General features: G+C 40.7%; 3 protein-coding genes across 3 annotated transcripts; 1 reads left to right on the top strand and 2 right to left on the bottom strand.

The window, feature by feature from the left end:
• Positions 1-663: 663 nt before the first annotated feature.
• On the bottom strand, positions 664-6,645 carry LOC121622722 (anti-Muellerian hormone type-2 receptor-like). The gene is made up of 11 exons (XM_041959664.1): positions 6,612-6,645; positions 5,503-5,694; positions 5,189-5,353; positions 4,809-4,907; positions 3,823-3,926; positions 3,475-3,696; positions 2,867-2,981; positions 2,286-2,443; positions 2,047-2,203; positions 877-1,013; positions 664-780 (listed from the first exon to the last, which is right to left on the bottom strand). The coding sequence occupies exons 1-11, from the start codon at positions 6,643-6,645 to the stop codon at positions 664-666; spliced, it is 1,500 nt and encodes a 499-aa protein (XP_041815598.1).
• A 1,078-nt stretch (positions 6,646-7,723) lies between these two features.
• On the top strand, positions 7,724-12,800 carry LOC121612455 (cell division cycle-associated protein 7-like). Its single transcript, XM_041945348.1, has 9 exons — positions 7,724-7,744; positions 7,840-7,968; positions 8,259-8,627; positions 9,208-9,303; positions 9,536-9,688; positions 10,208-10,351; positions 10,696-10,845; positions 12,300-12,436; positions 12,758-12,800. The coding sequence occupies exons 1-9, from the start codon at positions 7,724-7,726 to the stop codon at positions 12,798-12,800; spliced, it is 1,242 nt and encodes a 413-aa protein (XP_041801282.1).
• Positions 12,801-12,947: 147 nt separating this feature from the next.
• On the bottom strand, positions 12,948-22,325 carry sp1 (sp1 transcription factor). Its single transcript, XM_041962321.1, has 6 exons — positions 22,279-22,325; positions 21,565-21,638; positions 19,147-20,554; positions 16,145-16,286; positions 15,319-15,509; positions 12,948-14,938 (listed from the first exon to the last, which is right to left on the bottom strand). The coding sequence occupies exons 1-6, from the start codon at positions 22,283-22,285 to the stop codon at positions 14,625-14,627; spliced, it is 2,136 nt and encodes a 711-aa protein (XP_041818255.1). The 5' UTR covers positions 22,286-22,325; the 3' UTR covers positions 12,948-14,624.
• Between the last annotated feature and the right edge of the window lie 269 nt (positions 22,326-22,594).

The raw sequence follows: 22,594 nt of genomic DNA, 5'->3' as shown, positions 1-22,594 counted from the left end.
CCCAACCGATATTGTTGTTGGGGTGGGGTTTGCCCATGATGACACACACAAACCTGACTTGAAACCGCTATGACTCATACTCCACAGTCACACATACATCCATTAGTGTAGTAACCAGGTTAAGTAACTCAGCATGCAACACAGGGCCCTCTATAGTTTTAGTACATTTCTTTTGAACAAAAAAATCAAATCAAACATTTTTAGAAACTCTTGAATGTAACATCATGCTCTGACAAGTCAAAATGTGTGCTGTGAAAAAGGCATATTACTTTAAGTGTAACTTCCACTTTTATCTTTTTTATCTTTTTATTATTTAGACACAAAACCAAAATCATATATTGTGGTTACATAAAACTGTGTTAACAATACAAACAAACCTATAGCTGAGAGTTTTGTTCTTTCTCCAAAATAATCATTTTCATTATGGATACGCTTATCAATATTCCAAATGTAAAAATGTACCTTACTTACAATTCACTCAACCAGCTATAAGTATGTAATAGAACAAGGAGAGCTATGGAAACTATCTGGCTAAGCTATCTATACAATTCACACTGATGAAAATATACTAAAAAGCTCACACATATTGACACAAAGACGACAGCACAAATGCTTGATATGTAGATTACAAGAAGTCAGCCTGGAGATGAAAAAGGAAAAAAGTCATGGAGAGCTGCAAGACTGAAGAGAGGACAATCTGTCTGCAACACACTGAGCAGTCAGGCGGGCATCGGCATCACGGTCCCAACAATCTGCCAGGATCTCCTGCAGCACAGATGCCTGAAAGTTGTGAAAATACATAGTCAATACATTGAGACACTTTCTATCATCACACAAACTGCATATACAAAAAAGTAGCACCAGGTGTAAGAATACCTGTGGTAGCATCTCCCAGTGTGGAGGTATGGAGGGTCTCTCGTCCATGTGACACACATACAGGATGAGGCTCTCCTGAGTTACACTGGCTCCCAGCTCAGATTCATAAGGCAACAGATGCGGTGGAGCAATACCGCCTACAGATGGAGACATTTACATGAATTTTAACATCCCGTTAGTACCACAACACAAGTAAAGTGTATCCAACAGAGCACCAAGGTAAAGTTGGTGACACTGATCAACCGAAAAAAAAAAAGGTAAAAAACAGATTTTGTCAAAATCTGACTGCATGGATTGATTGATTGTTTATTAGTTTTCATAAATTATTATGATGTGTGGCATTCAGAATGGTTAGATCTTCATGAAGTACAGAGTTTCTGTGGATTACAGTAGCAATTCTGAATTACTGATGGCTTTTTCATGATTATTCAGATTACCTCAGATCTGGTGGTGGTTAAATATCATGAATAATGTCTTAAACTCTCTCCACAACATACTATTCAAACAGTGGAGTACCTTCAGTCAGAGACTTCAGCTGCTCTGTGACAAGGAATGCTTGAGGAAGTCATTTCTGTCAGCCGCCATCGCACTGAACAACGAGTGCTGACTGGGGGCTCCTCTGCCAGTCACGGCTACATACACTGATGACAGACTGCTCACCTGGACTTGTGTATTTATTTATTGCATTCGTTCATCACATCTCTTGTATCACGGAGTCATCTGTCATCTGCTTTTCATTTGCATCTTTCTGACCCTGAAGATCAACATCTGCATATACGTAGTGGAAATTATTCATAGAGTCTTATATTGTACAAATATTGAATGCAAAGCTAATACTGTTTAATATCCAACGACAATCATGTCTTTATCTGTACTTAATCTCAGTTTGTTTTTTGCTCATTTAAATTTCTTCGTATTGTTTTGTGTTATGTGTCTCAGTTCTTCACTTATTTTAGTCTTAATAACATTGTTACCTCAGGCGGACTTACCTGGTTAAATAAACATCAATTAAGTAAAACTATTTTATTCTACTAAATTGCTATTTCTATTCTATTTTACAACTATATTTAGTGTATTATTTATTTACTGTAGTTATTCTGTTTTGTGCATGTATGTACTGTATGTATGTATAGTATATATGCATGTATCTATCTGATCAAGGATGGCTACCTTCAAATAAATCCGAGCAGCGCATCCAGATCTCCCACAGCAGCAGTGCCAAAGCATAGATGTCCCCCTGCATGAGACACCAGGTGTTTTGCAGGTTTACAGAGCCTTCCAGGATCTCAGGGGACATGTAGCGCAGCGTGCCCAATTGAGCATGACCCTGCAGATGGACACATATTTGAACCTGGTGTTTTGTATGTATTAGACATTGCAGTTGAGCAGGTTTTCCACCCGGAGCTCACCTCCATGTTTGTTGTGTGGCCCTGCCTGCAGCGATGTCCTGAAAAAGGACGCAGGATGGTGGAGCATCCAAAATCGCACAGGGCGCAGGTACCATCTGCTCTCACGAGCACGTTAGAGCTGCTTAAGTCTCTGTGGGCCACAGGAGGTTTATGCACATCTGCAAGAAAAGGCATATTGTAATTTGACATAATGAGAAGATTCTGATATGTTTGGTTATTTAACTGCAGCGGACTTCATGGATCAAAAATTAATCGTAGTTTATCTATTAAACTTATTGGCCTCCCAGTGGTTAAGCCACATGAAAATAGCTCAAATTCCTCCCCCTCTACAATGCAGTTTAACTGTGAAGCCTGTTTACTGTTTATAATTATGAATCCCTGTAATCTTAGCTGTATGCAGCCTTATGCTTTTCTTTATAAGAACCCAGTCACCTTGATACATTTAATCAGATAACAGCTCAATCAAATTATAAATTGCTAGTCATTAGTCATACTTTGGTTGACATGTAACATGCACAAGACATAGACACACACACATACACACACAAACACATTTGTCACACTAATATTCTGGCCAATACCATGTCTGCAAAGGTCAGAGTGAAGATAGGAAAGTCCCTGTGATAAAGACTGGCACAGCTTCAAAGACAGCATCCAGTTGTTGGTGTTTTCACGCAGAAAGGAGTGGAGAGTACCCTGAAATCAAAGGGACGACAGCTATTAATGTCCAAGAATGTCAGCATCAAAGAGCCTACAGCAGCTTCAGGTATACAGCAAGGAGAGAATGTGGTGTGTTAGACTGTACAAGGTGAGCTAGATTTAAAATATTCATGTAATCATGTCTACACGTTATCCACCTTGTCTCACTGGGCCATGTGGACATTACAAATCCAGCTCCCAACAGAAGACATGCTAATTCCCCTGAGCAGAACAAATGAATGGAAACGCTTACAGCTCCTTTGAGGTGAAGGGACAAAGTGAAAAGTTATATCTACTCTTAAAATGTAAGTATAGAATGGCCATAACAATCAGAGTGAAGAAAGGTCAACAATTTGAAAGTTATAAGAAACTTCAATTTTGGTGTTGTCACTGGTCTAATTTGCTGAAAATGACACTGCAAGAGCTGTGAGAGTGAAGAAAATGTAAAAGTACATATCAATGTTTCCTTTAACGACTGCTTGCCACTCACACGTTCAGCAAATTGCAGGACAATGAGCCAACCGCCTCCATCCGGTTTCATCCCAGTGCCCAGGAACTGTACAATGCCAGCATGCTTCATGAGTGGTAGCTCATAAACCTCCTTCTCTGCAGTGAATTTATGTTTCCAGCCAGGAGGGAACACTTTCACAGCCACCACGGATCCCTGGTATTTCCCCTGCCAAACAGTTGCAAATTGCCCATGGCCCACAATCTGGAAAAAAGTATCAACATTTGGATAAAATGACAGTACATGGTGAGTGTATCACGTGATAAGATTTACCAATACTTTGCAAACTGCTGGCCACACAGATTAATTCCACGTGATAGCTCGGCTTACCTGCTGTAGCTCAATGTTAGCAACGTCAATCTCAGAGGCTTTTGGTGTTTCGCAGGAACACAGAAGTGAGACATTGTAATCATCAGGGGCGAGTGGATTCTCCTCTACTGTACATACTGTCAATAATAAAGTAGACAGGTCTTGTAATCAAGACACAGTTATTGAAGGTGATCTGGCTCTACAATAAAGTCACTTTTCAGTTTGAACTGGCCTGACTGATTAGCCGTAGAAAAGACAGAAATCTGATTGAAGAGAAACAAATGTAGGACGAAGGTAAAAGGGAGTGTTATAGCACAGATAAAACACCAAGGCCAGTCCAGTAAGAGAATGAAAGGTTCCAAGGTCAAACAAAGACATCATGGGAGCGGGAAATGAGTTTCGAAAAATGTGGAAACTTGACTGAAGAATGTTTTTTCTCCAATCCAGAGAGAGTATTTGATACAGAAAAACTTCTTGTAAACAATTATACAGCCTGTCTGATCTGAACCCAATTGTAAGCCCTTGAAAGCGATAATTCAAGAGCTGTACCTTTAACTCCATCTTCCTATGAAATAAACAATAAACTCCCTGTGTGTGTTTGTGTGTGTGTGTGTGTGTGTGTGTGTGTGTGTGTGCCTGCTTCAACACCTACAAATTTCAACAGCTGACTCACTATAATGCCATTTGATTTATTCTAGTTTAACTCCCACTTTTTGCTACGGTATTAAATGAGGCAATTCAAAACACATTATTAGCGATAATAACAAAATTATTTTAACCTTTACATGATGTCATCGTTAACTCTGGCAAGAACAGGTCTTGAGATATATTGCTATAATGATGCATACTCAACTCAGGTCAAATTCAATTTGCTTCTCAATGTTGTCCACTAAAGTAGACAGTTAAATTAAAAAATGGCAAAAATAAATGAAAATTAAACTAGTCGAGCAAAAATAAATGCATTTTTTGCACTGCTACCATGACATTAAAAACAAAAAAGACCTTACTTTTCTTTTTAAAGAGGCATCTCTGTTTGGCAGCAACGACCATGAAACACAGGACTAGCAGAGTTCCGACAAGAATTACAGCAGTTTTCACGGCTTCATCTAAAAAGAAAACAAAAAGTATGTTAGTCTTATCTGTAAATGATTTTATCACTTTGAATCTTTCATTATTAGCTGAATACGGCCTGTTAAAAAAGAGCTACAACATGATATTAGCTTAAAAAAGGAATCTGACCAATCACTGTCATGTGACAGTCAAGTGTCAAATTTCAAATTAAAGTCAAAGGTGTTTTTTGTTGGAGGAGATGGGGGTGAGGGGGCAGGGGTATAAAAACAAGTATTATTTCATATTTCAATAATTAGTTATCTCATTATTATCATACCTCCAGAGTATGAGTAGGTGAGCAGAGGCTCTTCTGACTCTGATGTCCAAGTGATGTTGCTGTTGCAGAGGTCTGTGTTGCACACACACTTAATGACACGACCGTTGAAGCGTGTTTGGGCCTTGCAGGTTGCATCTGGGCACGACTTTTCAACTATATCACAAGCTCCAACAGAAAAATAAGACTGTTAAAAACATGAGAGCCATTCTGAGCCTTCAGACTCACCTACATTTACTACATATTACAGCAAATAACCAGTTTCAGCTAATATCAGTAATATGTTGATTAGCTATTAAATTTGATTGGTTTCTTACCAAGAACGTCAACCGTTGGCTGTCCATTAACGACCACATAATAGCCTACACAGCATTGGGTGTTCTCACAGACCTGCACCGACCCATTCACATTGCCAACAGTTGTGTATATGTTGTTCTGGGGAGTCACTTGGAATGCACACTGTCTCTTCTGAGGAAAAGACTGACTGGAAATACATATAGAGATACATTCTGGGAGGAGGAAGAAAGGCAAACAGCTGCGTTAGATGTGGTTTGGGTAAAATGTACCTTTTCCCACTGGTCATTGCAGTAGGCTTTGTGATCTGGGCTTCATGGTGACTCTTCAAAACTTTAGCTCAGTGTAAGGTTTCCCTGCAGATATAGTATTATGACTTCATTCTGTATGACTTGTGTGTCATTAAGTCAAGAAGAAGAAATCGAAATGTGCACAATATTCCTTGCAACACAGAAGTTTACTGCTGTTACACTGTTCCTGACTCAAAAAAATTCCCTCACAAATAATTTTGGTGATTTACTGTTCATAGCATCTGTTCTCGTAAAAGTTCTTTCCTGATGCTTAATGCTACAGGTGATATGATCCACTAAAGAAACACCTTCCAGTAACATTGAATGAGCACTGTAGTTACAGGGCATACAATGGTAGCACACCCACCTCTTCCCTTAAACCTAGTCATACATGTATTGACTTATGCAGCACTCATTTTAAGCAAAAGCAAGACTCAAAGGAGGTAGATATATTCATAGCTACAACTTCTCTTCAAGATTAAAATCTGGAGTTTACAGAGTGTTGAAACAGTATCCAATGGAGGGAGTTAATAAAGACCTAAATGCCTAATTTCTTAAATTCTAAATTTCATCAGCTAATCGTGTTTTGTCAGGTGATGATTGTATCATTATAATTTCATTATTATGAGCTGCAGCAGGCACACACCTACTGAACTGTCACTTCAGTATCAAATATACAACGCTTCAGCAATTACGATTGCGATCAGCCATGAAACTGCAAATTATAATTCATTAAACAATCAAAATATAACATGGAAAATAAACCAAAAGACAGAAAGAGACACATACACATGCAAGAGCTGCAAAGAAGGTAGTGTTTCTTGAACAGCGAATGCACTCACCCACAGCCAGAATCAGCCGCCACTGTTGCCGCATGATGGTCACTCTGAGCCCAGACTGGCCAAGGAGTGAATATTTGTCAGTCCTGGGAATGTGAGAGGAGTTTCCCACGTTTTGCAGCATCACTCCCACTGCCACACACCTGCATGTACAAAAACTGTGTGTCATAGCATGGGCTGTGGGAATACAGAACAGTTATCAACATAATCATCTCCCACACCAGAAATATCATCCGCTATCAAGTGAGATGTTGTCTGCAGTTTACTCAGCTCTTTAGGGTCACAGGTAAATGCAAAGAGGTTTCTTTAACTCAGTAACAACATTCAGGGACTGTTTTATTTTTTTTCCTCATTTTATTATAATCCCTAAAAGCATGGAAGCCCAATTATGCCTGGAACAGAGGAGGATTGTTTAAATATTTGAAAGACAATAATACAAATACTATAGTGAGTCAAAATTAGATTAAATGTTATGATCAGGAGTTATGAAATCAACATTATGAGCTACCATTTATATATACAAACATTGAACATGTTAGCATGTTGATGTTAGCATTTAGCTCAGTCTCAAGTAGCTGCTAGCATGATTGCACTTTCACAATCTCATATTTTTGTTTTAAAAAGTCAGAATTTAGACTTCTGATTTTTAAATTCGAACCAACCCTTAAAATACTTCCCAGTTTCCACATCTTCATTTAAAATCTCAGAATTCTGATTTACTGTGAGTATTTTAACTTTTAGTCAGGCATGGATAAACATCCCCTCCCTTCCACAGTGATACAAACACAAGCTCACCTTTGCTGAGACTCAATCTTGAGTGCTTTGGAATACATTGTTATTGTTATTTTTATTGGCTGTCTTAGATACACTCTACTTCAATGCTTGCATTTTATTTCAATCATCATCATGAATCTTGAAAGGCTGCTTGTTTAGACATTCGGATCACCCCTTGAGGGCGGAGTTTAAAAAGCGACATTTCCCGAGGCTAATTCGTTTCATTCGTGTTGCCCAAAACAACAAAACAGGCACATCTAGCGTTCAATCAGATAACTGCAGAGGCACCTGCGCGCGTGCCACCTAGCTAAACTTGAGGAGGTCGCATTTACTTGCTGTCCATGGTCATCAAAAATAAAATGGTAAAGTAACTTAATACTATATATTTTTCAGGGCAAGTAGGTAGTGCGCACGGATTAAATGTTTTTAAGCAAAGTTTGCTGTTCTATCTCTTCAGACGGGGGTTTTGGGAACGCAGTCCGTGGCTAAGGGGCTAGCATTAGCTGATGTTTTCGCGGAGGACTCTGAAAATGAGCGAACATTTTACGGCTTTTCTGACAGTGAAATCAGCGACCACTGCGTTAAGGTGAGTAATCTGATTTAAACGAAGGCCTCTAAATTTAAATATTTAAATTTAATAGGCACCTAGTTTGGTTGGTTTATAATATAAAACGCTCACATCAGGAACGTTGCCCTTTATGGATCTGTCATACAACGAGTTTACTCATTTTCACTGAAGTGCATCTGACAGACTATCCTTTTTATTTTCTGCTGTAATGAGGACAGTTTGACCATAACATATTTCACTGTGAGAACTATGGTGTAAGAGACGCATCAGTAGCCAAATGAGAAATCACATCCCTTTATGTCCATCAGAATTCAAAGTCGGACAGTGAAGATGAAGCCCAGTCTGACTCTTCCCGCAAGGAGCAGAGAGCCACATGTAAACCCTCCTCTGGTGCCCACACCTTCAGACTGAGGGTGGCTCTCCGCTCCACTCACTCTGCCCAGCAGTCCACTGATGATGAGGAGGAGGAGGAGAAACAGAAGACAAAAAAGCGAGAGGTCAAGAGGGCAGGGCGGACCAGTCACGCAACGAGACGAGTAAAATTTAAAGATGAAGAAGAAGAGACAGCAGTGGCTGGGAGGTGTCCGTCTGATGAGCATGACTCTGATTCCGCAGAAGATGTAGCGGAGTCTTTCCTGGCCAAGAGACAGCAGAACATCAAGGCCAACAAAGCAATGGTAAGCCAGAATCACAGGATCCTTTTATAGTATAGCACTGGCAGACTTCTGTTGCAAATAGTGTGGCTGTTGCCAAACTAGTGCCTAAGAATACCCAACAAAATGTGAGGTCAGATTTGATGCATTCATTGCATGTTACCCCACAGAGAGATATATTATTAACTGTCATAGATCTATTAAACTGTATTTATACTCCTATTTGCTGCTAGCAAATAGGAGTATAAATACAGTTTAAGGCTGCTGTAAGAGCTGCTACTGTAGACAGCAACTTGCAAAACATTCAGCTCGAAACTGGTTAGTTATTTTAATTGTGTCACAAGAATAACATTCCAAAGCACTCCTGATTATTTTGCTTCAAGAAGTTGTAAGAAGTTTATTTGAATGTTTATGGATGGTGAGCATACATTGCCACCAGCCTAAACTGTACTGATTCATGGCTCTTTTTTGGAAATTGTGATATAAGTGTTGCGCCACAATGCTTTTAGTTTCAAGTGCTGGCAGATTTGCCCTGCTGGAATGCCTCAAGATGTTGGTCAGCTGCCATGGATCTAATCATTCTTATACCCCTGTTTTCAAACAGTTGGCTCAGCTGATGGCAGACCTGCAGAAGATGCCAGGAGGTGCAGGGTTTCTGAAAAAACAAGCAGGCAAACAGAAGACAAAAGAGAAAAGTTCTGTGAGTAGATGATGAAAAATCCCAAAAGCAGTTGTGAATATTTAACATGACGGATGGTGGACAGAAATTTAGATCCCCAAGATTTTGCTAGAACTCTTGAGAAAACAAAAGGTGGAACAGCTGACAAGGAAGCCGCCATCCTCTGCCGTCTCTTCAGAAATCAGAGCTCTGAATGACAGCAGTTCTAAATAAACCTGTGTATTGACGTGATTTTATCGAACATCGTCCACAGCGTCCACCACGTTCACGTGCAGCTGGAGGAGAAGCCAGGAAGAACCCAGAGCCGGAGTCTCGCAGATGGACCCGCTCCATGGGGGGAAGTGAGGATTCTTCAGCCCCTAAAGAGGAAGAACTGGAGCTCAGCTTGGAGGAGGAGCTGCTGGAGGTAAACTCTGCCATTTATCCAGGACCAGTTGAAAGCATTGAGAAAAGGATCGGGAGCCACTATGGCTCTTTGTTTATTACACATCTTAAGTTTTTGCACTGCAAATTGTCCAGTAAACTGACTTAATTTAGTGAGAAACAAAGACATTATTTCTTATTACACTACAGTAAAAGTTCTATTTCGTTTTATTGTGCCCCTGTATATTTTGAATTGATTTGCTTTAAAGGTAGATCTCAGGCAAGAAAATCAAATGATTTTATAGTCAAAATAGATTAACAACATTTTTCATAACACTGTAGAACATGCTGTAGGATTATGCATGGATGCATTCACAAAAACAGTGGGATGATAGTGTTTCTATTTGTATAAATGAGTTGTAACTTCTTTTTTCTCATCCATCTTGTTCTTGTAATATATACTGTATAATAGTCTATATTTAGCTAACTTAATCTGTACCTTGTCAATTTCTGTGTAAAACTTCAAGCTAAATAGATCTATTTTTTTGCCTTTGTGTTCCAGGTACGCCGAGCTCCACAACGCCGAGCTCCGCCACGGCCTAATCAGAGCAAGCCTCATTTTATCCGCCCTGTGGAGGACATCACAGAGGACGAGATTCAGCTTGTCGCTGACAACATGACTGATAAAGTCTACAACAGAGTCACAGTGAGTTCTCAGTCGGACTCTACCTGCAGTTCCTTTAATGAGATAAATGGGTAAAGATTTTTACCAATATCAGGGCAGTTTGTTGTCACATCAGTTAGGCCAGGAACCACAAAGAAAATCACTGTGCAACTGAGTCCTGATATTTGAGGAAACACTGATGGTTATTGGGGCACTACCACGTAGCGATCTCTTAATTACTAAAGCCCGAAAATCATGCTCAACCTCTGTATGACCAAGTATTTGGATGGTGTCATTTAGCGTGATCTATTGTGATGAGATGTGCTAAAAATGTCAGTGTATCTGTCCACCATCTCTGTTGTTGAGGCTTCTTTGTGTACTTTCAGGGTTCCACATGCCATCAGTGCCGTCAGAAAACTACTGACACTAAGACGTGCTGCCGCAGTGAGGACTGTCGGGGGATTCAGGGTCAGTTCTGTGGGCCGTGTCTGAGGAACCGATACGGCGAGGATGTCAAGAAGGCGCTGCTTGATCCGGTCAGACTGCTGACGCACTAACACACACTCTACACCTGTTCAGATACATTTTACATGCATCTTTTCAGTATTTACTGTTTTATTTTTATTTTCTATAAAAAAAGTTGTGCTGTAGAGGTACATAGAGAGATAGGTGAGGTGAGTCATTTTGGAGAAAGAACTTGTTGCTGATTGGCTGTAACAGTGTTGTGTGGCTTGATTCAAGCCACTTTGACTGTTTCCCATTTACAGAGCCAGCGCTGTGTACAGCACACACACAGAGCGGACAGCTAGAGGGCCGTGAGGAAATACTTGCTGATACTCTCCAGAATGACTCACCCCACCATAAAAACAAAGGGTTTAATGCACATGCAGTTAAAAAATGGTTGTTATTAATCCCTTTTCCCGAGATTTAAAAGCCTCATGTGAACATTATTAATCAATTAAAATCAAGTTTCTGTCTTCATGCACATTGAGATTTGACTTTGGGGGTTATCTTATGGATCATTATTCTGTACATTCACACTTGGGCCTGAAAACACACTTCCTGTAACTTACTGTATTTACATCCATAGAAGCACAACCTTTCTGTGCTGTGCTCTAGGAAAGCTAAGCCTGACAGCCTCTGTTGATGGATTAGAATGCCCATAAAAATACTTCTGCAACCAAAAAACACAAAATAGATCCTGACACAACAATTCTGTATGGTGGGTCAAACAAAAGTGTTGTTTGTAACCATAGGCTAAAAGAGAAGAGTACCTACAGTCACCCCACTAAGCCTATCTGATGGATAGGTGTGGCACATTTCCTGTGCACCATTATTTGTCTTGTCGTCTGAACAAACATCAGACACACACTGTCTTTTGTCTAATGCTCATGGTTCCCGCTGGAGCTAGTGGGTCCTTTTGACATTTATCGAATTTGAATTCACATGAGACACATCACAAGTACAAACATTTGACAATTGGTGAGGATTAAAAGTGAAAACGTTGCTAGAGTACTCTGAAGTGACAATATTATATATATTTTTTCTTTTTAAATTTGGACTTTTTTTTTAGTTGAGGTAGGTCGCTGCCAACTTCTGTGGCCTGTAATATTGTTATGAATAATAATAATAGTAAAGTGTTTTACAGTAAAAGACTAAAAAGTAAATAAAATCCAAAACACAAGATATGAAACAAGCTAAAATAATTTAAATAGTAATTAGTAAATAGTAATTCATCAGTCATTGTAAATAGCATCTCTTCATTAAGTGACAAGACAAAAAGACAATAACTCAAGTATTTCTAAGACAGAATTGTACACAGGCTTTGTCTGTCTATGCTGTTCATCATTTGCACCTTTAAGTAAGCAACCCTGCGAGTCAAAGTCGTAGCACTGCAAATACTTTTAAAAAATCTTTTTACTTGTCTACATTTACTTTCTTTCTCTGATGCCTGTTAGTTCAGTGTTTAACCATTTGGTGTTCTCCTCAGGAGTGGAAGTGCCCTCCCTGTCGTGGCATTTGCAACTGCAGCTTCTGCCGGCTGCGTGAGGGCCGCTGCCCGACTGGCATCCTGTTCCCCCTGGCTCAGTACCACGGCTTCTCTGACGTCCACTCCTACCTCAGCAGGTGGGGAAGGACATAATTTTGTAATTAATTCAGGTTTCTATTCAGGTGTTCTCAAGCTGCTAACAACTGTAACGGCAACATTCGATTCACATAAGCATTTTTTTTTTTTTTTTTTTACAATGAAAATACCCATATGTATGTTTACGTAGAGTGGGCCAGGGTAGGGTGCTTTCAGAAAGACAGGCAACACATCATTCAGTTCAGCAGTTGGCCCTAAGATGACATATCAAAAAGCTGGTTATCATGCTGCTAATCCACCTTACTGAGTGATGATAAGTGCTGGAACTGACAAACACCTACAATGTAATATTTCTCTTACAGCCTCCGTAACAAACTGAAGACTGAGGACGATGTAGACATGTGATAACACCAGGGGGGCAATTGTTCATACTGTTCTATTTCCTCTGTATTAAAGTTTTGAATGTTTTTAGTTTGAGTGATTTTAAATGAATAAAGGATGTTTTGATCAATTGATTTGATTAATTGTTTGTGAGACAAGTTTGCAAAGAAATGAAACAAAGTATATTTTTTATTGTAATCCAGCTGTTGGCATTTGCAGTAGTTGTATACACACCATATAAAATCCCTTATTTAAAGCGGGGCAAAAAAATAAAAATAAGAGCACTTGTCTGTTGAACTTAAAGGAGAGCTTTTAACATACATTTGACATAAAAGTTATAATTGTCTTTCTCAAATAAAGCAGACTTCCAAAGCAAAAGACATTTCAACAGAGGTGAGAAAAACTGACCCTCAATATATTTTGCAACTTATTTATTTAGAAAACAAAGGGATGTGTGTCCAAGATTAGCCTCAAGCTGGGTCTTTTCCAGTTAGAAATGTAACATATGCATTACAAGAGTAAAAATTAATAGAAAGTTGATGGACCAAAGAAAGATTTCCTAGTTTTGCTTATAAAATGAGTATGAACCTTTGGTTTTAAGCTTACATGTTTATGCTGTCTGGACAAATACTTCAGTCTGACCATATATGACTAAACAAACACTTCCACAGAAAGAAAACAGAGGGACTGCAAGGCAAAGTCTCTGATAAGTACACCACAGGAAAAACATACTGGGAAGATCTGGACTGTATAGAATACAATATTCTATGACAAAAAGGCTTGTAAGTTTACACATTTAATCTACATATATATAAAATAAGATTAAGATTGATTGGGCATGAGAGGTTCATATAACTGAAAGGCAATCTCATGCAAATGTGTAAGATGATCCTTCCTAAGCTAAGAAATTCTGTAGCCTTTACCAAAAATATATATATATATACATTAAAAAAATCAAAATGTTTTTGCTATGATAAACATATCAAAGCATGATGGCTTTAATGTGTGCACCTACATAAAAGGTTAAAGCAATTCTCAGGATTTCAGTGCCCTGACACACCTACATCCTCACACTGATTAGTGCTTCTGGCTCCGACCTCATCTATTCCAGTCCTGCTCTAACAGTCCCCCCTAAAACACTTAATTCTTTTATTTTAAACATATTATTCCTATGATACTGGGATTGTTAATTTGTGAACATGCTAAGTTTGCCCACAACTGCATCCATGGACAGGTGAGAACCATATATTTGCTGCTTGAGATTAGAATTAGAATTTTAGGGGTGAATTTAGCATTATGAGCCGGTTGGCCTGAGGGGCATTCCTGATACAGCAGCCCAGAGGGCCCCCGAGAGGGCAGGAGACACCTGAGGCGAAGAGGGACAAGTAGCAAAGCTCACAGCCTTGTAGACAAGGGTGAGAGTCTGACTTGGTAGTGTCATCTCTTTACTAAAGAAGCTTGTAGAGATTACTTGTCACCAATTCAACATCAAGTGTGCCGGTCTGTGTATTTTATTGCGGTCTCACTATCAAATCGGGTTGGGTCTTCATGTAGGACAAATGTTAGTGTAGTGCTGTTTCCATTCAGAGGAAATGAGATTTCATGACTGATTTCTCTAGTCTGACATTTGAATCCAACTCTGACCCCAAAATGCCACAGGTATTTAATACAAGATGGAAATCCATACTCATACTGCAGTTCTCAAATTCAATAGTGTCCAATGCATGACCGCCTCTCCTTTCTAAAGCCTTTGAGAGGTTCTGTGTCTGAAGTCAGACATGCCCTTTTTAACCCCCAACGTCCGAATGCAACATCCACCAAGGCCGTCTTCCTGCTCTGCCACCGTTCTTAGTAGTTGTTGCCATTAATTTGGTGAAGGTCCACCTGCATCATGTTGATCCCGCTGCTGGCTAATCGAGCTATGCTCTCTGCTGATAAGGTTTCCATGGTGACGATGGTGTGCTGGTCATTGGCTGACACTTCTCCTGTTTCCACTTTTATTCCTGCTGCAGGGGAAACAGCGTCAGTCGAGCCTGTGGTGCTGCCCGTGGCCGCGGCAACTGCTGCTGCTTTCTTGTTCATGTGGGTTTTGATGTGCTTCGAGAGGTGATCACTGCGCATGAAACGTTTGGGACACTCCGGGCAAAGAAACCTTTTTTCACCTGAAAAGGAGGGAGAAATAAAAATCTAAAAATAGCTGCAGCTGGTATTTACCAGACTACGACAGACACTTGGCAAGGCAGTTGAAAATGTTAATGAGAAGAACTGATGCACTATAGCGCAGTAGAGAATACATTTTTTAAATACTTTGGGGGTAAATAAAGATCAGCAAGATATTAAGATGATACAAGATTCGAGTGGATAATTCATTATTCATTATGATTATATTAATTATTATTTAGATTAATTGTTGTACAATTGCATGGGACACATCAAGGACCACAAAGAAGTCTTTGAACGTCTTTGTCATTTTTGAAGCTTTGTAGTTGTGCAAAATTTAATGTCCTCATATTGTCAAATAAACAAAAATCATCAATGTCACCTGTGTGCGTCCTCTTATGGCGCTGAAGCTCATCTGAACGGGTGAATCGTTTGCCACAGAAAGACCAGCTGCAGACGAAGGGTCGTTCTCCTGTGTGCCAACGGAGATGGGCCCTCAGGTGGGATGTCTTGCCGTAGATTTTCCCACAGCCAGAGATGTGACATATGTGCTGCTTCTTTTTAGTTGGGTCACTGCTCGATGTAAAAACATAGATCAGAGTTGGAAAGTTGCTGTGAGGTGATCACATGCAGTCAACTGAAATGGAAATGTAGTGTTTCTATTTGATACTCTTAAGAAAAGCTGTAGTTTATTACACTTTGAGTGTTATTTTTGTAGTTCTGGACAACAGTTCTATAAATGCTTTTTCTTAACCATTGACATCTAACAATGACTTACAAATAACAGTATATCATACAAATAGGATTACATAATAAAAGAAGTTACTTTCTGAAGAAACTATCTTTACAAAGCTCATAATGTTCAGTGCTTGCTTACACTGTTGGAAATGCGTAAATTCAACTATGTTTATTATTGATGTCATAGTTAAAGGTGATGTTGGACTGGACTATGAGAAATACCTCAATATAATATTGAGGTGTTTCTCATGTTTTGTCCTTCCTATTTACACCTATTTTAGAAACCCCTCCAAATTTAATTCAGTCCAGTACAACACATAACTATGATGTGTTGTACTGGACTGAATTGCGCAATGACAACAGAAACTGAACAAAACTGAGCATGATAAAAGTGGAATTTATGGCAGAACAACTGTATTAGATTGTATCACGTGTACAGGTGAGCCCAATAAAGTGTGTCAGTGACATACCGTCCTTCTCCATCCTTGCAGAAGGGACAGGTGCAGGCTTCCCTGCGGTTACGTCGTCCTTGAGGTGGTGGGCTTATATCCTCATCATCCATAGCTGTGCTATCATCCAAACTGTCTCCGCCTGTCTGTAAGGCCTGCTCTCCTGCAGTAATGGAATAGAAAATACTCAAACGTGAGACAAATTCTACAATAGTTAGGGAGCTTTTTGGTTAATAACTCATTACTAAGTTCACATCACACTCCAACTTTATACATCAAACGTCAAGTTTTTCATGCCATCTTTTCTGCAAAATGAATCCATTCCATTTCTCAGAGAAGTGACAGCTTTCTTGTACTTGAGAACTCATTAAAAAGTCAAACACTCAGATACGACAGGGACCCTTAATTACTGCCTTTAAATAAATAAATTTAACAGCAAGTGCACCACTCTTAAGATAGCATATATGCAAAGGAATAAATCAGTTACATACTATACATTATAAATGTGTGCTAGCCTCAACTGTATGTTGCCGGCAACTAAAAGATCTAGGTCATTTCTGATAAGATCTACTGCAGATAATTTCCAATAACAAATAGTCAAGAATTTCACTAGTTACTTTCTGATATTTCCTCATTTTCTGGCCTTTACAATAGCTTTATTCAACATTGCTTAAGACTTAAATAACAATACTTAACCTAGGGTGTTCAGAAAAGTATTATTTTAACACTAGTAATATTACAAGTAACACAAGTACATACAGTCTAATGCCACAAAGCCTGAACCCGCCAGGCTTTAACTACTCTGCTTAAGTAAATGTTAGTTTAAGGTTAGCACTGACACTGACGCATACAAAAGCTCAAAATTCAGAACTACTGGAGTCCAAACACAGCAGGTACATACACAGCTGATGAGAAGCACATGACTTCATAATAAAGATAAAAGAGCAAAACTACATGCTGAAAACACGCCCAGTGACTCCTAACAAACGTTAGCGTTTGATGAAATGTCGACTAGCAGGCATGTAAACTTAATGGGAGGGATTGCCAATAACAGAACTGAAGGGTTTAGACGTGATTGAGGTTGCTATAAGATGGGAGGAGTCAAGTTACAACCCTACAATGAAACAGAAAATGTGGCCAAACCACTACAATACTGTAACCATCTTCTGAAGAGATACAGTGTCAATCAGAAAAAAAACAAAAAAAAGCAACACAAATACACGCAGTGCAGTAAGGAGCTCTGGAGAACAATGGTCCAACTGAACAGGTTAAACCAGTATAGAGCACTTGACACACAAAGAGTGAAAGAGATTAAATCCAGAGATACAAATATGGGGGAAAAACTTCAATACAGCAATAAACCTAATGGCCAAATGATTACTCTGTATGACTACTCTGTATTACTAGATAGATAGATACTTTTTTAATCTCCAAAGAGAAATTTGCAGTTCCAGCAGCTCAAAGGGTGGAAACACAAGGGCATGCATGATAAGAACAAGAACAACTTTCAATTAAATAACAACTTTCAAGTAAGGAGGCAAAAATACAATACAAAATAACAATATAAGAATAAAAAGTGAGATAAAAATATAGAACTAAGCTTTACAGGATAAACATCTGGCAGTTAAATATGGGCACAGTAGTGCAGTTGTGCAAAATGACAGTGTGCAACAGTCGGTTTGTCCACACTTAGGTCCAGCATATAGATGTGTGTGTGATAAAGTGCGTGTGTCCATGGTGTGAGTGTGTAGTGAGTCTGGAGTTGTTGTGTTGATTATTGCTTTTATCACCTTCCCCGAGAGGTGTTGAAGAACCGTACGGTGTGGGGGAGGAACAATCTTTTCAGTCTGTCCATAGAGCAGGACATTGACCGCTGTCTGTCACTGAAGCTGCTCCTCTGCCTGGAGATGGTGCTGTGCAGTGGGTGATCAGGATTGTCTATTATGGACAGGAGCTTGTTCAGTGTCCGTCGCTCTGCCACAGATGTCAGACTATCCAGCTCTGTGCCAACGATAGAGCCTGCCTTCCTCACCAGTTTGTCCAGGCGTGCTGTGTCCTTCTTCTTCAAGCTGCTCCCCCAGCACACAACTGCATACAGGAGGGCACTCGCTACCAGACTGGTAGAAGATCTGTAGCAGCTTTTTGCAGATGTTGAAGGACGCCAGCCCTCTGAGGAAGTACAGGCGGCTCTGTCCTTTCCTGCACAGAGCGTCAGTGTTGGCAGTCCAATCCAGTTTCTCATCCAGCTGGACTCCCAGGTATTTGTAGGTGTGAACCACCTCCACGCAGTCCCCTTTAATTATGACCGGTTCTGGACACGGTCTGGGTCTCCTAAAGTCCACTACCATTTCCCTGGTCTTGGTGGTGTTGAGGAGCAGGTGGTTGGAGTCACACCATGTGATGAAGTCTTGGATCAGTTTCCTGTACTCATCCTCTTGTCCGCTCCTGATACAGCCCACTATGGCTGTGTCGTCCGCAAACTTCTGTACATGACAGCCCTCCCCTGTCCCAAGCTCAGGTTGAATATGTGCTCAAGGGGGTGTCCCAGCTCCCTTGCACAGGCCTTCAGTAGTCGTGGTAACACATTTACTAGACTCTGTGACTGGACCTGGACAAGTTGTTGGTTACCCGTCTTGCCTAAAACAACTGAAACTAAACTCGAACAAAGGTTTTTTAGCCATTTTTGATGATGTCTGAAAAGTAACGACTGCAAATGGCATACAACATATGTACCAAATCAATTTAGAAATTTAGATGGCGCGACATGAAGATTGGATCATTTAGTACCAATAAAGTCCTTCTTCACACAAAGGTCACTTGGTTTTCGAGAGTCACAAAAAGCTTAAAATGTCTGAAACATGACAGCTGTTCATTCAGTATACTGTATGTTAATATACTCCAAATTCCAAAAAGCAACATCCTAATTTTTTTGGACATTAGGTTGTATTTCACTTTTCAAAATTAATGCACACATTTTTTACACTGAACATCAATTATTTCTGGAAAGCATGCCAGTAACTGACCTGCTGTGCTGGCAATGGTGATGGGAACAGTCTGCAGCTGGTGCATCTGCAGCCCGGAACCTCCGAGTGTGTTGAGATTTATGGTCTGGATGCCTGGGATCTGCACTGTGTTGACAGATAGTCCTCCAGCTGCAGTAGCTCCCTGAGCCTGGCCAAGTTGGGGGAGAGACTGCACGGGGGCCAGCGTGATCTGCGGTCCTGCCGAACTCTGGATCTGAATGGTCTGCCAGCTCACCTGGCCATTGGGACCCACAGTGCGCAGGAGGATGGGGCCTGCGTTTGGCATAATTTGAAGATTCTGAAGCCCTTCCTGGCTGAGTGTCGGAGTTGCAAATACCTGACCACCAGGACTGGCCTGGATGGTCTGGATGGGTGTTCCACCTTGAATAACCTGCTGAGGCTGGATAAGGATCTGCTGTGGCTGCTGCCCATCTCTGTTGTCTGGTTGTATTGGAACACCCAGGGAAGATGCTGCATTTTGCTGGAATGTCCCTGTCATCACTCCATTGCTGTTCTGTGTTTGGGTCATTCCAATAGAAGTGGAAGTCTGCGTGGTGACAGTGGGTGCATTTGTCATGTAACACGCCCCGCTGTTAGAAGACACTGGACGTTGCGATTGCTGTTGCTGTATAAGTTGGCTGACCCCTGTATCCCCTCCACCATTTGCATCTCCCCCTGTACCACTTGTTCCAGTACTGACGGGCAACAAAGTGATGTTCCCATTTAGTGACATTGGCATATTCGCCAGGAACTGGGGCTGGTTTTGTAACACGCCATTGCCTAAGCTTATATTTTGAATGGGGATGGCTCCTTGAAGGAGACTGGGCATCGTTATGATGTTTCCTGCTGGACCAGCTCTGTTGGTTGTGGCTATGATCTGCTGGCCATTAGGAGAGGATACTATCTGAAACTGCTGCCCTGGTCCTGCAGCAGCAGGTACAGTAGAATCCTGCTGGGCATGTGCCAACTGCAGTGGCTGGCCATCTACTGTCTGAAACTGGGGAATAACCTGGTACTGAATGTTGGGCATCATACCTGATATGGTGGTAAGAACCTGCTGACCCTGCATCGATGGAGCCTGAGCCACAACGTATTGCTGTGGCTGCTGCTGCTGTCCCTGAGTGCTTGCAATGGCTACTGATGGTGACAGCACCTGTCTGCTCTTTCCTGCATCTCCTCCTGTCATCACCCCTGAGGAGTCAGTGGTGCTGGTGCTAGTGCCTGAGGATGCTTGAACACTGAGAGGGATAACCTGCCAGCCATTGGCACTGGAGGTGAAAACACCCTGGTTTAGGTCCAACTGTTGCTGCTGGTTTTGTTGTTCTGACGGTGAATCATTCTCTCCTGGGGTGTCAATCCGACTGCATGTGGCTGCCAACAAGGCAAGAGGAGATGGCTGTTGTGAGTCCTGGAAGGAGAGAGAATATATGAGAGGAAAAGACAAGGAATTCATAGGGTAAAAACACATCTTACTATCTAACATACAAGTAAAATACAGCTGTGACAAAAAAAACAAATGGCTTTCGAAATGTCCACTCCACCATTTTACATTTACTGGTGCAGTTCAAAGTTGTATACTGACAGGAAGATTTTTTAGCACTTTTATAAGCAAACTTGTTGTGCAATTAAACAGGCAGAATAAAATAAGAATAAAACAGACAGGATAACCGCACAAGTATTTATAAAAATTTTAGGGTTTTAAGGAACGACTTTAAAAATAGGTCTAAAGATGAAGAGCCTGGACTGAAAAGGCTAGGCAATCTTTTAAAAATAATTTTCACTTTGATTAAAAAAAAAAAAATAAGATTCCATATTCATCTGATCTAAATGTGAGGACTTATTTACAGTACAGTAAATAAGGCAAAATCGACACAATAAATTTTGTAAATGCTATATTGCCACACTCCCAAAATGCCAATCATAACATTAAACCCTTTTTTGTCATGCATGTCTCTTTGCAGCACTTCACAGAGTGGGGCTGGAGTGAGAAGTCCAGGGGGAAGCAGGGTGGGAGAGTATGGGAGGGACCACATTTTTTCCAAAGCAGCGGCGGGCTCGGCTTCCCCTCCCCCCAAACCCACCCATCTCCCTCCCACACTTTATTTTGCCCTATAAACTGACACACTCCTCTAGCCACCCCCTCCAAGGCCAGCCAAATGGGCCGAGCGAAATGCACATGAAGTGCCGGGGTTTGACGGGAACACCCCGTGTGGGCGAAATTTACCTGCCCATTCCCCACCCCAGTGACATGTGCTCTGCTGAGAAAATCAACAACCCGTAAAAGTCTCCGCACAAATGAACTGCAGAATCAAACAAACTGTCAGAAAATGCATAACAGGTACAGTGGGCATGAGTAGGGAGTGTGGTTAATGTTTCCCGGCTGACAGTCATCCGTTTTGGCAAGTCCGCTGAACCTACTTGTGAGTTCGTGTTTCGCTTTTGACTGAAGCCTCCACCGCTCTCCACAGCGGCCATTTCACCCTGCTGCTGATCTGCGGAAGAAGAGTTTGTAAGATCACTTATCTTGAAATAGTTACGTTGAAACAGCAAACCGCCCCAACTGAGTGACCGTTCGATTCAACGACTGGGTGGGAACACAGTACGCGCACGGTCAAGCTCACAATAATAAGTAAACTTGAGGAATTGTTGTAGTGAACGTAAAGCAATTAAGGCAAGAAATGCAAGAAAATCCATGCCACAAGTGCTCGAAGGGCCAGCTAGCCTGTTGGCTAAGCTAACATAAACTCACCACAAGTAACGTAGAGAAAAAGTGCTAAGTAAGTCGTTGGCTAAAGAGACTGACGTTATTTCTACTACACTACTAAACATAAATAGTTAGCTTGCTCACAGGAATTGGATAAAGTTAAATTGTTGTGTAAGCAGGTATTGTCAGAAGTTACGTTGATGTGCAACAGTTAGCTAGCTTCACTTGGTTGGCTAAATGTTGTTAGCTAAGTACGGACAATTAGCAGTTAAGTAGCTCATTACTTTTAAACTGCTTGAGACGCTAGCTAGACAATACAATATCACCCGTGAATACATTTAAAACAATGTTTTTACATTTTACTTGTAGTGCTAACTTGATGCTTCGTTCACAACATGCCTCTGAGTTTTTCAAAAAAGTTCACTTACTGTTCATAATTTGAAGACGGGAGGAGTTTCTCTGGTCTTTTTTCGAGTTGACAACTTTTCACAACTTCACACAAACTTGACGCCCCCTCTATGAAGGAGAAAGATGGGCGCGTTCGATTCTTTGACCGGTGCAGCCTTCCATCTTGGCGGAGCTCGAGCAGGGAGCAGCAAATAGCTGTCACAATGTTTTATTTAATAATACTGACTCATGGCCCACTAAATGGATTTTCAACCACATCTCACAATGCTCATCAAGTTTACCAATATAACTACACTGACTGACAGTTTTGTACATGAAGATCCTCAATTAACCAGG

This window comes from Chelmon rostratus, chromosome 2, assembly GCF_017976325.1.
Source record: "Chelmon rostratus isolate fCheRos1 chromosome 2, fCheRos1.pri, whole genome shotgun sequence".
In the NCBI taxonomy this organism is placed as follows: Eukaryota; Metazoa; Chordata; class Actinopteri; order Chaetodontiformes; family Chaetodontidae; genus Chelmon; species Chelmon rostratus.
The sequence above is the reverse complement of the archived record's forward strand: the minus strand, read 5'-3'. Positions and strand labels throughout refer to the sequence as shown.

What these genes read in the sequence shown, in the direction of transcription:
- LOC121612455 (XM_041945348.1), top strand. Translation starts at nt 7,724, where the DNA reads ATGGTCATCAAAAATAAAATG. An exon ending in TCAGCGACCACTGCGTTAAG is followed by an intron (nt 7,969 to 8,258) that starts GTGAGTAATCTG and finishes TATGTCCATCAG; the next exon opens with AATTCAAAGTCGGACAGTGA. An exon ending in AAGTCTACAACAGAGTCACA is followed by an intron (nt 10,352 to 10,695) that starts GTGAGTTCTCAG and finishes GTGTACTTTCAG; the next exon opens with GGTTCCACATGCCATCAGTG.
- LOC121622722 (XM_041959664.1), bottom strand. Translation starts at nt 6,645, where the DNA reads ATGCGGCAACAGTGGCGGCTGATTCTGGCTGTGG. An exon ending in CACCTACTCATACTCTGGAG is followed by an intron (nt 4,908 to 5,188) that starts GTATGATAATAA and finishes TTTTCTTTTTAG; the next exon opens with ATGAAGCCGTGAAAACTGCT. An exon ending in CTAACATTGAGCTACAGCAG is followed by an intron (nt 3,697 to 3,822) that starts GTAAGCCGAGCT and finishes ACTTTTTTCCAG; the next exon opens with ATTGTGGGCCATGGGCAATT.
- sp1 (XM_041962321.1), bottom strand. An exon ending in TGCAAGGATGGAGAAGGACG is followed by an intron (nt 15,510 to 16,144) that starts GTATGTCACTGA and finishes TACATCGAGCAG; the next exon opens with TGACCCAACTAAAAAGAAGC. An exon ending in CCATAAGAGGACGCACACAG is followed by an intron (nt 14,939 to 15,318) that starts GTGACATTGATG and finishes CCTCCTTTTCAG; the next exon opens with GTGAAAAAAGGTTTCTTTGC.